At 38.6% G+C, this 16,228-nt stretch overlaps 1 protein-coding gene across 3 annotated transcripts in view; it reads right to left on the reverse strand.

Annotated features, from left to right (window-relative positions):
- The window catches only part of NELL1 (neural EGFL like 1), a 792,671-nt gene that overhangs the window by 198,964 nt on the left and 577,479 nt on the right, over positions 1–16,228 (reverse strand). For 2 of the 3 annotated variants that reach the window (XM_078058300.1, XM_078058302.1), the window contains exon 15: positions 6,263–6,358. The exons of the other annotated variant lie outside the window; for it this stretch is intronic. In XM_078058300.1, coding sequence (XP_077914426.1) covers positions 6,263–6,358 — 96 coding nt within the window. The remainder of the gene's footprint in view (positions 1–6,262; positions 6,359–16,228) is intronic. 3 annotated transcript variants of the gene reach the window in all.

The raw sequence follows: 16,228 nt of genomic DNA on the forward strand, positions 1-16,228 counted from the left end.
TGTTGAAAGGAATATGTAAAAACAATGCACATAATGAAGTAGGAAATTATGGCTCATTCATCATAGGAGAACAAAATTTATTTGGTCTTCTATAGAATCTGTTTGGTTTAAGTGCCCTTGGACACAGGTAAAGCAATCAAGAAGCAACAGATGACTGGAAGGTGTATGAACTTTGGATTCAGCCATACATGGGTTTAGAACCTCAACTCCCCTACCGACTGGCTGAATAACATGCTTACATGTCCTCATCTGTGTTCAAAAGGGTGAAACTAGCTGCCTCCAAGAAGTAACAAATGCAAAATTTGGGGACTTATAAGAGATGGGTGGTAGGCTAATGGAAATTTCATTTCACAGAGGCTAAATAATTCATAAGGCACATCTAGGATCAGAACTCAGACCTCTGTCCCTTAGTCTAGTCCTCTTCCCCACCCCCGGCTGCATCCCTAATGTGTAGTCCAAGCCCCTGTTTGTGAACAAAAGGTATCACTCCCTACAGTTGTACTGAAATGAGTTGAAAATGTGTTGTCTCAAGGAGATGCCTGAAATCAGGCAAAATGATGATCCTGGCAGGTCAAGGACAGGGTTTTGAAATAGCTCCAAGCAGCTCTGAGGGTTAAGTGGCAATCCCACTTTGGAGCCATGGGGAAGTGTGTTGGACCTCTGGCCCAATTTCTCCATTGTAGCTGAAAAGAAGAAGAAAAGTCGAGTGGGTGGAGTTGAAGACAAGAAGAAGTTACCACACAAGGTCCTTGAGGTGAATAATCTCTGTTGGTGGGTTTGGGCTCGTCTCTTCTTCCACTGCAATGCCCCTCCTCTGCTAGTCTCTATTTCTGGAAATATCCAGAGCAGGGAATAGCTCCTCAAGCAAATTCACACTCAGATGACTTCAATGAAATTTTAATAGAGCATCTGTGTGCATTCTTCTTTGGTGGGGTGAACTCAGAGAAACCTCAAATCCCCGTATTTCCCTTTTAAATGATGCCACAAAGGCACTGCTTACTCCAGCACCTACTGGCTGCACGACAGCGGCAACTTTAGTAATGGAAGCCGCCATGTACTGAGCCCGCATGGGTGCCAGACCACCAGAGAAAGCTCCCGCTGAGAAAAGGTAAATAAACGTCCTAACTGCTAGGATTCTGAACAGGCGCATTTGCACTCCTCCTTTTCCCACATGCCTTCCTGTGATACCTGAAGAGGAAAAAGAAGTATTCTCTTCTCCATTTACAGAATGGAACCACTATCCACCTTCTTAAAAGCTCTTAAAATGCTTCCCTGAAATAAGGAAAGGCAGAGAAAATGCATATAGACGAATGCCAGTCCAGCGCTCTCAAAACCAGAGCAATATTTAAAATTTGGAAGAATACAGAACTCTTTATTTCTGACCATTCTGGTGGATGGATAACATACTCAGGGCAAACTGCTACCCTCTGTCTATATATCCGCAAGGCCCTGAGGCTTAGGGAAAAGAACAGAATAAATTACCTGGCAAAAAGTCATTTCCTCTTAAGGAAAAGTTAAAAGACCCCCAGGAACTGAGAAAAATGAAGTCCTTTTTGTGAGTTTTTATGTTCTTTGTAGTAATGATTTTTACAAGTTTAAAATAAACACAAATAATATTTACTGTATTAGAAAATCCAGATAACCAAAATAAGAAAACAATAGCTCCTGGAAATGATATTGTCAATGGATAACAGTGTCAAATTATTATTATTTTTTTTTGGCTATTTATTGATTTCCCTGAATATTCCTGATCAGGTTCTTCATATGCTTTGGAAAGGCTTTGCAGATTGTGAGAGTTCAGTGCTTGAGTTAAGAGAATAACATTTACAATAAAGGAACCCATTTCTGAAGTTATGTGGGAAAAAGTCAAGCTCTGCTATTTTTATAATATCAGCATATTTTTTCCCAGTTTTTTACATTATACTATTGTCTAGCCTATAGTTTGATGAGTACTGCCCAATTCTCACTGTCTGATTCACAAGATGTTGGTTATGAGTGTCTGAATTTATACAATTTAGAATTCATGGAATATACAAATAGGGAAATGCAGTAAAATTAGCTGTCTTGTGTGTACCACCAGAAAGAACATCTGCATTTATATCCCAGCCAAAACTCCCACTAAAAGTGACTGCCTGGTATTGTCAGAAAGAAATCATTATAGAGAAAATTCCATTTAAAGTGTGTGTATCTAAGTTTTATGAGACATTATCTGATTACATATATTGAAAACTTCCTTCTAAAAAAAAGAAAGAATAGGGGTGCCTGGGTGGCTCAATTGGTTAAGTGTCTGACTCTTGATTTCAGTGCAGGTCATGATCTCAGGGTCGTGAGATTGAGCCCCACATCGGGCTCCACACTGGGCATGGAGCCTGCTTAAGATTCTCTCTCTCCCACTCCCTCTGCCCCTTCCCCAGCTTGCACATGAACACATTCTCTAAGTACAAAAGGCAGGCAGGCAGGCAGGAAGGAAGGAAGGAAGGAAAGAGGGAGGTAAGGAAGAAGGGAGGGGGAGGGAGGAAGGAAGGAAAGAAGGAGGGAGGGAGGGAGGGAGGGAGGGAGGAAGGAAGGATGGAACGAAGAATGGATGGATGAATAAAGGATTTTCTCTTCCTTCAGGAGAACACAAGGGTTAGGGTCACATGCTTTCTGGGTAGGGTTGAAGCATTCACATGTTTACACTGTCACTGGGAGAAAGTGGACAGAGAACTGGCACAGCTTCCATACCAACCTGGTTCCTAGGACCATAAGAAGGTGTGCCTCACATACCACATGATGGATATCAGCCAGTCTCTGGTTCTTGGTCAAGAATGTTCTAAATTACAGCAACTCTAAGCACTTCTAAAAATGCTCAACAGATGCTTTAAAATATTTTCTCTAGCAAAAAAATGCTTATAATTTTTATATTTTATATGTATTATATATGTATTATATTTTATATGTGTTATATTATATATGTATTATATTTTATATGTATATTTTATATGTATACACTGATACATTTACCTAAAATATATGTGTGTGTATACACACACATATATATATACACAAATACACACACACCTATATACACACATACCATTTTTGTAAAAGATTTTTTAAATGCTACATTTAAACCCAGTGTTGACCATGGGAATTAATTCTGCCTCCCTGGGAATATTTGGCAATATCAAGAGACATTTCTGCTTGTCATGACTGGGGGTGACACAGCTAATGGTATGTAGTGGGTATAGAGTCCAGTGATGCTGCTAAACATCCTACAGTGCACAGGACAGCCCTCTACAACAAAGAATTATCTGGTCCACAAGGTCAATATTGTCAAGCTTAAGAAATCTTTAATTAGACATAGTTTGACACCTTGTATGTATCTCTACTTATTCTTGCTTGCAAATATGCTTAATGCCAAGTAGAAAACTTAATCTCATTCAGTTCTCAGAAAATGGTGTTCTGTTTTATGGTAGGTAACCTATTTTGGATTTAGTGTGCTTCTTTGATTTCACATTTGAGTTGTTCATCTTTGTGTTACATACCAAACACAGGTAGGTGTTTTAACTTCATTAAATTCTAGATAGGTATTTTCTTTAACAAATGATTTCAATGATTTAACTAAATGTGCTTGTATTCTGAAAGGCTGAATATCACAATGGATCAAACCAATAACCAGGGGGGCCATGGGAAACATTTTAAGACTAAACATAAGTGAACTCTATATATCTCAAGAGAGACCATTTAATTAGCCCTTAACTTGAAAGAAACCAAATAAAAGATTTAGTCTAATCATGCTATGAGACATTCATAATGCATTTGCATTTTTCCCTTGCACCGAGACTCAAGGTATCCATATCACTATTCAGTGGAAAACAGAATTATTTAATGTTTATTATTAATGATCAATATGACAAAATAATTCAGATAAGATATGGCATACGTTTCAGTATTTGCCTACAATTCATCTACATCCCTTGCACACAATTGATGGGAAAATGTGTACTTTATTCTACTGCCAAAAAATCTTACAGAATTAGAATACTGGCCAGTATTAAATGGAATGGCTTTGCTACTGATGGGAGAGAGAATCACATGTGGAGAAGCCTTGTTTTTTTTTTTTTTAACCTTACAATAACTGTGCACATATTCAAGAAAATGCAATTCTCAATCTCAAATCCAACATTTGTAACATTTACGTAGGAACCCATGTCCTATCAATCCTTGTTTTATTTTTCCCTCTGGTCTTGATTTTCTCCTTTATCTCTATTTTTCCTGCTCCACATTATGGACCAGAATGTAAGCACTGATTCAACCAACCACTTACTGAGCAGAGAAAAGGCCAGAGGTCAAACGAACAAGCCATCAGAAACCACAATTAAATTTTCCTGAGCTGCCACTGACTTGGACCCTGGTCTAAGATCAATGCTCTCCCCTAATTCTTTAAAAGGTAAAAAGAGTAAGAACTTTACAGATGTTCTGGTTAAGTATCTCAATAACAATATAACAACTGGTTTATAACAGGTAACCTGAGGTGCTTGGTGAAAGTAAAGATTTTTGGACCCTCCTCCCCAGACTTTCTGATTCACCAGGTATGGGGTGGAAGAGCAGAAATCTGGATTTTAACAGGAAGTCCATGTATTATCCTTGAGAAATACATGCAAGGGTTTATAACGCAGGCTTTGTGCAATGCAACTGATGTTTTATTCTCAGTTCTAATACTGGCTCTGATAGCATTGCAGAGACTGCTTCACCTGCCTAAAGCTTCAGTTTGCCATCTATAAAATGGGAGTAATGATAGCAATCTCTGGTTTGCTGTTAATATTAAAGCATTCATTTACAAGGCCTTAGACATAACTAGTACATGAGAAATCGTGTATCAGTAGTAGTAGTATCCGTCATTATCAACATCATCACCATCACCATTCTGTCCCCACGAATCCCTGTATACTCATTTTAGGGAAACACAGCAGTTCTAGAGGAAATAAGGCGAAACCTTTAGATTTTTTTTCATTCTAGAAAACCTAATCAAAATCCAATGTACTGCAATAAAGCCATGTGTGTTAAGTTGCCATTAAGTTTCCTTGCTTTTGGCAAGAATATTTCAGCTCCATGTGGTAATGCTCTCATGCTGCTCAGGAGCAGACCTTGGCTCCTTTACAGGTCTCTTTTTAAGGATATGCCAATTAATATTATTTAATAAATGTGACCTGATTTGTTGGTATTATCACAAAATATGGAAACAATGGCACACACATTGTTGATTTCCTTGTTGAATAATTTATGTAAATTTTGATGTATTTTTTAAAGGATCAGGCTGCCTTATAAATATACAGGCAGCACAATGTAATATGTTGGACAATTTGGGGTATAATAAATAGGCTCATTAAAAAAAATGAAACCCTTAAACCCAAAGGAAAAAAGAGCTTTGCTTAGATCTTTGGCATTAAATGAAGACATCCTCCCCCTCATCAAATAATAGGAATGATGATGACAACATTGTATTTCCACTATTCTCTGCAATTCTATGGTGTCAAGTTATTCCCGTCTCAGAAAAATGATACAGTGGTTTTGCCCTAATAAAACTCATGGACAAATACACTGAAATATTTAGTTTTATATGGCATTGACCTGTTGCTTGAATGGATTACTGGCACACTAACACTGATTGTCAAATTTCACTTACACAAAGGTAGGAGGACTTCTTGTAATTAATGACCGAGCTGGATTTCACCAAATAGCACCAAGTATAAACACTACATTTACTGCAAATAGAAAGGGGCATGTAACAGAATCTTACCAATACTAATTGGCTTACATTATCAGGTCCATGAAGGATAATGTTCATAATAAACCAGTATTAGAATAAAATTCCAAGCACACCAATAAACCTGCTGCTGGAGTTATTTAACGTGCTTTTGCGCAAGGAGCATGTGGTTCTAATTTAGATTCCGTTGATGCAGCAGACTGTTAAAACTCCAATAGTTGACTGTGATGCTACCCAATAGATGATAAGTGGGGCGGGTTAGTTCGTGAGGCTTTATCTCCGATTAGTCCTAAAAATGCACACTGCAAACTATAGCAGAGAAAAGACTGGACCTTGCTAAATTAGACACACTGGAGGGAGAGCAAATGAAGCCCTATTTTCAAAGGGAAGATGCCTGTTATGTAGTAACAAAAAGGTACCCACTTTGGGAGAGGTACATCCACCATCAAAACAGGACATATCAAGTCAACCCACAGTAATAACCCCCCCAAATAACAAAAGAGGCAAGGTTACCTTTCTCACAGTGGCTTCCTGTGAATCCAGAAGGACAGACGCATTTGTTAGGAGACACGCACGTTCCACCGTATCTGCAGCCCTCTTGGCAGAATGCTGTCACCAAAAAGTAAGGGATTTCTCTTAGATAAGATGGCAATAAGGAAACTCATGGTGAATAGTGTGAACACTGAAACAATTCTTTCCTTGGTGCATAGAGCATACATACCTGTGGTGACATATTTAAAAGTTTCGGTATACAAAAAGAAATAAATGTCATAATACCTATTTCACTGGTTTACATGAGATCATTTGAAATAATAAAGTATTTCGCACAGGGCTGGCACGTGCTAAGTGGTAGTTAGTATGAGCAGCTATTACTGTTGCTGCTATTCTGATTACTGATATATTTGAAATCAAATAGGATAAATTGAGTAACTAGAAAGGATAGGGTAGGGGTAAAGGCAAAGGCAATTTAAATACTATTTTGTAACTACTCCTAAAACATCTTTTATTATAATAAAAACATTTTTGCATTATTTTAAAAGATTTTGGGTAGTCAATATAACTTTTTTAAGGTTTTATTTATTTATTGAGAGAGAGAGCACGCATGTGAGCACACTTGTGAGCACAGGGAGGGGCAGAGAGCGAGAGAGAATCTCAAACAGATTTCGCACTGAGCACAAGCTGGACATGGGGCTTGATCACGACCTGAGCCAGAACCAAAAATTGGATGCTTAACCAACTGAGCCACCCAGGCACCCCAGGTAGTCGATATCAGTTTTGATAATATACATTTAAGCACTTACTTTTGAATATTTAAGATGTTTCCAACAATTCTATAAGAAAACAATGCCTTGTCCTTATAGCTAAAATGCTTAACACACCTCAAATTATTCCTTTAGGGGAAATGCTTCAATGTGAAAATGTGGCTTCAAAGGGTGTGAACTTTGATAAGCCTTTTGATAAACATCAAAAAATGATCCCCACCCATCTCAGTGCTACCCTGCTAGCCTTCTGAGACAAGGTTACTTTCCCTTACTAGCCACTAGCACAGCATAGCTCTGGGACCCTCTCCTTTGCAGTACTAACTACCATTGTTCACTTATATATAATTGATTACCATCTTCTGTTTCATCCATTGGACTGTAACACCCATCAGGAGAAGTAACTGGGGTTGTCCTTGTTCCCCATTGTACCACAGTTTCAGAATCTGAGCACAGAGTAGATGCTTAAAAATAGTTGCTGAATGAATTCACCTATATTTTGCACATTATTCTGATCAGAAAACTCTTGCTCTAACAATTCCTCAACACTTTCATGCCAAATAATTTATTATCAAGCCTTGCAGGATAACCAGTAATTTAGTACCAAAACTGCAAAATTTCTCATTAATGAAGACGACTGCAACTTGGTACCACAGTTTCTTTTTCACATGAGAGCTAGGTGAGCAAATGTTTTTAATTGCAATTAGAAACATATCACACAATGGGGCGCCTGGGTGGCTCAGTCGGTTAAGCCTCTGCCTTCGGCTCAGGTCATGATCTCGGGGTCCTGGGATCGAGCCCTGCTTTGGGCTCCCTGCTTAGCAGGGAGTCTGCTTCTCCCTCTCCCTTGGCCCCCCACTTGTGCTCTCTCTCAATATATAAAATCTTTAAAAAAAAAAAAAAAAAGAAAGAAACGTGTCACACTGGAAAGATACCATGGTTATATTTTGCCATCATCACAAAAATAATACGGGTTTAACTTTAAAAAGCTAAATAACGTATTTGGATAGTTCAACACTAGTTGAGGTACATAGAACTTCTCACAATATTGTCATTTTCCACATCATTTAATATTCCCTGGACAATTTTACATTCTGTAGCTTAGTAAGTAATTGTGAGCTCCTTTGTGTCCGCCAGAGGACAGATAGTGCATACCTTGCTATTCAAATACCATTTCCCATTTTCCAGCATCTTAGTACCCTGAGACTGTGCAAAAAACATTTACACAACATCTGTTTTGGTATGTTCATCAAAAATCAATATGTATATAAATATATGCATACAAATATATACAAAATCCCTTTTCCCCAAAACTCACACATTTGTGCACTGATGACTACCATTTCAAGTAAGGTATTTAACATATAGCTCTGCATCAATGCTGGTAACAAAAAAATAAAGTGGTTTTGCAAACTGAAAATGATAGATGGAAAGCTGATAAAGTTTCAAGTGGCCCCAAAAGAAGACAGGGGTTTGGAAGCAAGAAGCTCAGTTTGGGTTTCTTTAGTGAAACAAACAGCTCTTGATCCAGAGCTGTGTGCACATATGTGCACACACACGTATATACACACAGATCGGCAGATTCATAATACATGTGTGCTCCTGATTTACTCAACTCTTAAGAAGAAATGATAGAGATTTTGTGAAGAAAGCATGAGGTGTTTGTGATAGTCTAAGAACGTAGATGTCATAATAAATATGGTGCTATGATGATGAAATGAGTTAATATTTGTAAGGGCCTTTAAATAGTGTGTGGCACATAGTGTTAAGTAAGTATCTTGTTAAATAAATTTGATTGACAGCAATAATGTTATGGCTGTGAAACATGGGCCAAGGATAAATCGTCTAATACCAGACAATATAAACCCATCCGACAAGGTATTCAGCTTCACTAAGGAGGGTTGAAAGGCATCCCTTGTTATTTATACTTTAATTTCTAATAATAGTAGTAATGGCCCTTATCATGGTGTTATTAGGGAGGTGTTACTGTTTGACAAAAAAGGTGAAACTGGGGCTCAAAAATGAAGTACCCCATCTAAGGCCATACAGGTAGCAAAGCAGTAGAGTCAAGATTCAAGCAAAGACTTCTTTGGCTACAAAGTCTTGCCTTTTCTTTATATGTTATAGTGCAGGTTGATCTGCAATCTGGTATTCACATGGGTAGCTTTATTCTTTTTTTGGATAGTTCCATAAGGGCTAAGGAAATGGACTATAAATTGAAAGAAAAATATGTCCAAATTGCACATGTGGCATGAAAGAAGGGAGGTAGGGAGCTGCTCAAGTTCATGTATGTCTCATCGCATCACCATTTTTGTCTGAGCCTCTTTACAATTGACCAAATCCAGGCACATAGGATTTTTTAAACAGAATTTATCCGGAATAAAAAAGAAATTCATTACCTACTTGAACCTCAGAGACGATGACAAAATAATTTAAAAAACAAAACACAAAAGCAAAAAAAGAATGAGCATGCCATCCAAAACTTAAACTACTTGAAATCAAGATCAATGCAAGTTTTCTTTGAATACCTTGTAAGGTAACAAAATATACTAGTATTCTAGACTAAAGGATGTGAATAGATTATTTATATCTGGTTCTTCTTGATCAACTATCAACCTAGCATTTCAAAGAAAATGATTCTGATAATCAGAGGACCTATAACTTTATGCAGCATTACTTCATTGATGGCATAACCGAAACAATAAGCCAAGTCACCATTACATTTCTTTCTAGTTTATGAAAATATAGGATAGTAGAACTACATGGCTCAATTCCTTGTTCTGTTTTATTAGCTGTGTCACCTACAGCAAATTATTTCACTCCTGTGGATCTCAGGTTTCTCAAGAACAAAGCAATAACGATAATACCCGTGCTGTGCAGGTTAAATTCAATTACCAACGTAAACCACCAGCACAGGGCACTGCAGGTGTAATGTGCCCAAGAACTAGATTTGACTGTTATTTATCACCAGGATTCTGTTTTTCCAAATAACAATACTATTATGCATCAGTTTGTGTGCTACATTCTGGAGATGTGGCAGTGACTTAGAAAAGATCCCTATGCAAGCAGCTTATTCTTTAATGAGGGCTCATTGTCACTCCTTCCTTGACTTGATGAGTTTAATAGTATCATGTGGTTTGCAATGGAACTTGGAGCCACAGCTCCTCTGCAAACTCAGACAAACTCAGGCATCATGGGTATGTTGTTCTTTTGTCAACCACTTTCCTAATTCCAAAGCATGGCTTGAATAGATTGCAAATATACAATGAAATTATAAACCTGAATCTGTCATCACAGTGTCATTTGTTACTAATGTACTACCCTGGGGGAGATGTCGCACTGGGTCAACTCTGAAACGGTATTATTCTATTTTTGAAAGGACTCTTTGATTGTGCAAGAAAATAAAATCAGAAAACTCAAAATTGAGGGAGAATTAATCCACAGAAAGACTACTTATTTTACATTCAAAAATTCTCAGCATGGGAAACAAAACTTGGGCATTAAGGGGAATAAAATGAGAATGTGGGTTTGCGGATGTCAGTTCGTAGATGCCCAGTATCATCACCATGTGTTCGATTTGACAAAAATAGTTTTACACCAATAAAAAAGTAACAACCATTCAAGTTCTAAACACTTTGCAGGATCCTCTTAAAGTTCTATACGCATATATTTAGTTTCTAGGGATATCCTGTATCCTGACAAAATACAAGGAAACATACAAGTCTCAGCACCATCTGATAAAAGGAAACCCTTTGGCTTCCCTCCTGGTTTCCTTGAGGAAGCCTTCCTTAAGTTCATTTCTGACCTCTCTTTGCCAGCACTGCTTGCTCTGCCCTGTGGAGGTAAAGGGAATAAATTCCATTGGTAAATTTAGGAAGAATATGTATCAGGATGATGATTCTCAGGTGGGATAAGCAGGAGACCAGGCAGAGGAGCACCGTGTTTAGAAGTATGTATCTGTTACACATCTAGTTTTATTCTGGATAATCCATTACTAGATGAATTACATCCTTTAAAAATAACCACCAAGGTATCTAAATAAATGATAGCTGACCACCATGGACCGATGATTACAGGATGTCATAAATCAAAGATTATAATTGATTATGTGCACCTAAAATCCCAGAAAGGGGGAAGGCAGGAAATATTTAAAACCTATTCATGCTCAGCAAACTCTATGGCCACCTGGCATCTCTCTTGGGAGTAAGCTGCCTTCAGATGGAATCAATTTTCCTTACCTCCCGAATGACACCTTCCTCCCTGGGATGTGGTTGGTAAGTTGGCCTTATTCTGTGTTCATTCTTAGCAAACTAGCTTGTTACAGACTAAAACTCATGTTCTTCAACTCATTTCTGTCAATAACAAAGGGGATATCACCTCCATGTTTACTTTTTGGTTTATTGCTGACCTCTTTCAGAACATGGTATGTAACTATCAAAGACCCCCTCAAACATTTTTGGTCATCAGAAGATGGCAGGTGGGGTCAGTGTGCTAATGGTGTTTGGTGGGTAGAGGACAGGGACGTTGCTAAACATGTTGTAATGCATAGGTTGACACTGCATAACAAAGAATTATTTGGCCCCAAATGTCAATAGTGTTGAGAATGAGAAAGTGTGTTCCAATTTTACACAATTTAAGTCTACTAGGTGTCTCCAGGAGCAAAATTCTGTTATTTTAATGCTTTTTTTCCATTTCTCCCCTCTCAATTTCTCCCCTCAAAAAAGTTTAAAATGAAGAGAAAAGGTAAGAGTAAAATCATCTAGGTGGCTAGTCTGATACATAAAACCAAACATCCAGATGTCTACAACTCTCAATTTTCCTATCATTCTGGTCTCAAGCACACACTATATTGCATAAGTTAATATTTAATTATTGGCCCCAAATCACCTTCATCCCTATTACTAACCATCTGTGTCTGTATCCACAATTCCAATAGGCCTTTGCACTCCCCATTTAAAAAGTAATAATACGAACAATAGTAATGGTGAATTCCATTTTTGGAAGACCTGTTAAGTACTTTATAGACAATATTCTATTTCATGCTAACAACAAGAGCACTGTGCGTTAGTCATGCTATCCTCACTGTCAGATGAGAAAGCTGGCTTAGAGAAGCTGAAGGTCACAATGCTACAAAGTAGTACTCTGGGTTTCGAGTCCCACGTCAAACACCTCTCTAAGCCATCCACTTGGGACTTGCCCACCAACGATGTACAGATGATATGCTGGATACTGAGAAGTCTACAACTAGGTGAGAGATGGTCCCCATCCCCAGGAAGCTCACAATCCAGTGACAGAGAGTGGCACATATAAAACCAAGCATCATAAAACATGGTAACTGCTACTATAGCAATATGAATAAAGTGCTGAGAGAACATGGAGGAGAACATGATAAATTGCACCTGGTGGACTTGGGGCAAAGCTTTTCAACAGAGCTGGGATTTGAGTTGGGTCTGGAAGAATGAATGGGATTTTTGCCAAGTAGAGAAGCACAGGAAAAAGGACAGTTCAGGTCAAGGTTTGTCCTGAGGAAAGGTACTGAATAGAAGATGAAATGAGCTAGTGTTGATAACTCACGTCAAGGTCAGAGCCAGAACGGTAGAAGAGAATGCAGTAAGCCATGCAGGCAATCAGGAGCATTTTACAATCTGGGACCCGTCCTCTCCATCTTCCCATTTCCCATCCACTTCCCAGGTTTGTTAGTGACCTTCAGGCCCTGTAGTGAACTGCTTGGATATCTGCATACAGACTTTTCTTTTGTCCATCATTCTAGTTATTTGGTTTAAGATCATGCTTTGCTAATCTTTTTTAATACACTAAATATAAGACATAAATTTTATATCAGAAGCCTTCACATATACACAACCAGTAATAGAAGATTGACTCTTAGTCTGTGTAATGAATTTTGATATTTTCTATTGTATTGTCTTCCATTGCATTGCCTTGTATTGTACTCTATTCTCTATCATTTATAAAATACAGCTGTGACCCAATGACTTGCTTCCCCAGCCAACTAAGCCTGGGGTTTAAACTGTGCCTTTATTTCACACATCCTTGGTAATCATTGTATTCTTCTAGTCTATAGCATTCCATGACAGTGTGTGGGGGCACAATCACTTTTAGATTAGTCTTAAGATTTTGGTCTTAGCTCTAGAAACACTGATATAAGAAAACATCTATAATGCTGCTATTTTCTGTGGATGTAGTTGCAACAGACGCCCTCTGTCTGGAAAGTCATAATATTCACTATATGGGTCTTCATAGAAAATCTGTTACAGAGGATAAATTAGATGGGAATGGCACGGCTGAATGGAGAGACAGCGCATCCTTTTGTATTTTGGGGGAGCGGGGTGCTGTTTATATGCCTCTCTAACTGGACTGTGAGATTCTTTTTTTTTTTTTTTTTTTTTAAAGATTTTATCTATTTATTTGAAAGAGAGAGCACGAGAGGGAAGAGGGTCAGAGGGAGAAGCAGACTCCCTGCCGAGCAGGGAGCCCGATGTGGGACTCGATCCTGGGACTCCAGGATCATGACCTGAGCCGAAGGCAGTCGCTTAACCAACTGAGCCACCCAGGTGCCCCTGGACTGTGAGATTCTTAAGGACTAGGGTCAAATTTTTTGCAATTCTGCTTTCCTCTATATCATAATCTGGAACCCTGGTGATACTGAAATTCTATTTTTTTGTAAATTACTTATATACAGAAAACAACATTTGAAAAGACAGTTTTGTGTCATGAACTGTATCATGAAATTTGAGATAACAATTTGACCAAGTCAGATCAATTCAGTTTTAGAAATGTCTCAAACATTTACTATGTATTAAAACACTAGATACTCTAGTAAGATATGATCCCTGTTCCCCAGAACCTGTGAGTCTATTACAGAGGTTCTCCCTAAGGGCAATCCTCCCCTCCCAGGGGATATTTAACAATGTCTAGAGACCTTTTCGGTTGTCACAAATGGGGGAGTGCCATTGGTGGCCATACTAGTGGGTAGAGACCAGGGATGCTGCTGCTAAACATCCTGTGTGCACAGGACAGCCCCAAAGCAAGGAGTTATCCAGCCCAAAATGTCAATGGTGCCAAAGGCTACAAAAAATAGACAATCCTTTATTTAGTCAATCAACAATTACTTATTGAACACCCTCTGTGCCAAAGATTATTCCAAGAACCAGGGATTACAAAGAATAGATAAAATATTTCAAATTATGGGTCTATATTCTAGTGGGAGAAGATACAGAACAAAATAGATGTGTAAGTGACACGGTAAGTTACATGAAAGGTGATATAGCCAGAAACAGAAGAGAGCAGGGGAGTGGGGGCTGTGCCAATGAGGAAGGTTGCAGTTAAACAGGGGGATAATGGAAGGCCTCACTGAGCAGGTGACATATGAATAAAGACCCAAGCGGAGAAAGAAAAGAGTGAACCATCAAGCAGAAAAGTGTTCCAAGCAGAGGTTACAGCAAAAGCCCTGAGGTGTAGAGTGTACATATCATGTAGTTCTTTACAGATCCTAGCAATACTGCCTATGCAAACTCAAAGGAGGCAGAGAGAAGGAAAGGATTGCTTCTTCCTAGAAGGTCAAAGAGAGGTCCACACAACAGTGGATGCCAGAGCTGAATCAGAAAAACAGTGAGTAACCAGGCAGGTTGGGACCAAGGATGGTCAGGTCAGCACAGGCAGAAGGACAGAGGCATGGAGCACCACTGGTGAAACCAAAGAAGGCCTGGGCTTGCTGGAAGACAGGCAATGAGGAAGGAGAAGTGGTGACGGGAGCTGGTATTCGACTAACCCAGGCTTTGGGCTATTTCACTGAAGAGCCTCTCCTACTCAGCCTTCCTCATCAGGTACCCACGCTCTTAGGAAGAAAGATTTGGGACTGCCAATATTGCCTTCTTTTCCTGCAATTCCAGTTTCATTCAGAGTAAGACTGGTGGCTTTTCCCAAAGGAAGGCACCGGCAAAATGTTGAATATGAATAGGTTTCATGAGTTAAAGTCCTGAAACGCAGAAATGGATGAAAGATATAAAAAGAGGAGCAATTCAGCAGGACACCTCTAAATACTTGAGAATGAGGAGTATTTGGCCCTGATTTTGCACACATAGGGGTCAATCATTGACACATTACCCAAATAACACAGGTGCCTGGGTAATTCTCCTGCAGAGCCTACAGCCTGGTGAGTGGTTAAGACTCTGGAAACAGATCCAGATTCCAGCCCTTATTAGTTGATTGACTCCCAACCCTCAACTTTGGTGAGATATAACTGACCTAAAACATTGTATAAGTTTTAAGGTGAAAAATGTGTTGCTTTATTACATTTATATATTACAAAAGGATTACCACCATGACCTTATTTTGAAAACTGCTTAATCTCCTTAATTAAGCATCAAATTCCTTATCTGTATAGTGAAGGCCCTGGGAGAACCTAGGGCATACTGATATTACCAGCATTAAATAAGCAGTGCATATGAAGTACTTGTCACAGTGCCCACAAACAGTAAGTGCTCAATAATGGTTAGTTCCTCTTAAAACTGTCAGTCTCTTTCTCTCCAGGTTAATTAATATAGTGAATAATGAATATATTTAATATATTTAATTTATTAATTTATTATTTTATTAATTATATTATTAATAAATTTAATTTAATATATTATTTAATATAATATAGTGAATATAGTTAGGTCTTCCCTAACTGGTGTAAAAATCAATGCCAGGGTTTGAGAGTTTGTTGAGGATGAGAATCAACAGCAAGGAAAATAATGAGGGATTAAGACAAAAACCTAAGAAGAGGAACAGAGTAAGAATGGGTGTTCAAATTTCAAAAAGCAAAATTCGGGAAGTTAGTTAAGGACTCTGTACAATGTAAAAACTAAGGCAATGGTCAAATTATATCTTTGCAACAAAAACTCTGAAAGCAATTTGTAATCTGGTGTTTGGCATTCACAGGAGCGCTAAGAAATAGGAGCATGAAAGTGCTATCCGTGGAAAACAGTTGAGGAGAAAGCCCGGGTGAGGGGTCAGAAGGTTTCCTCCTGCCCTGCCATATTGGAGCCAAGACACAGATTACCCCGGGAGGTCACCGTCTGGAGACTTTTAAGAAATAAATTCCAGCAAGCTCTCCCAAGGAAAAGCAGTCTGTGATTTTATGTAACCACATGGATGAGATGTTAAATCTTGAGTGAGATGTGAATCCAGGCTGCAGTGATAGCAGCTGGGTCATTTG

Source organism: Halichoerus grypus, chromosome 11 (genome assembly GCF_964656455.1).
Source record: "Halichoerus grypus chromosome 11, mHalGry1.hap1.1, whole genome shotgun sequence".
NCBI lineage: Eukaryota > Metazoa > Chordata > Mammalia > Carnivora > Phocidae > Halichoerus > Halichoerus grypus.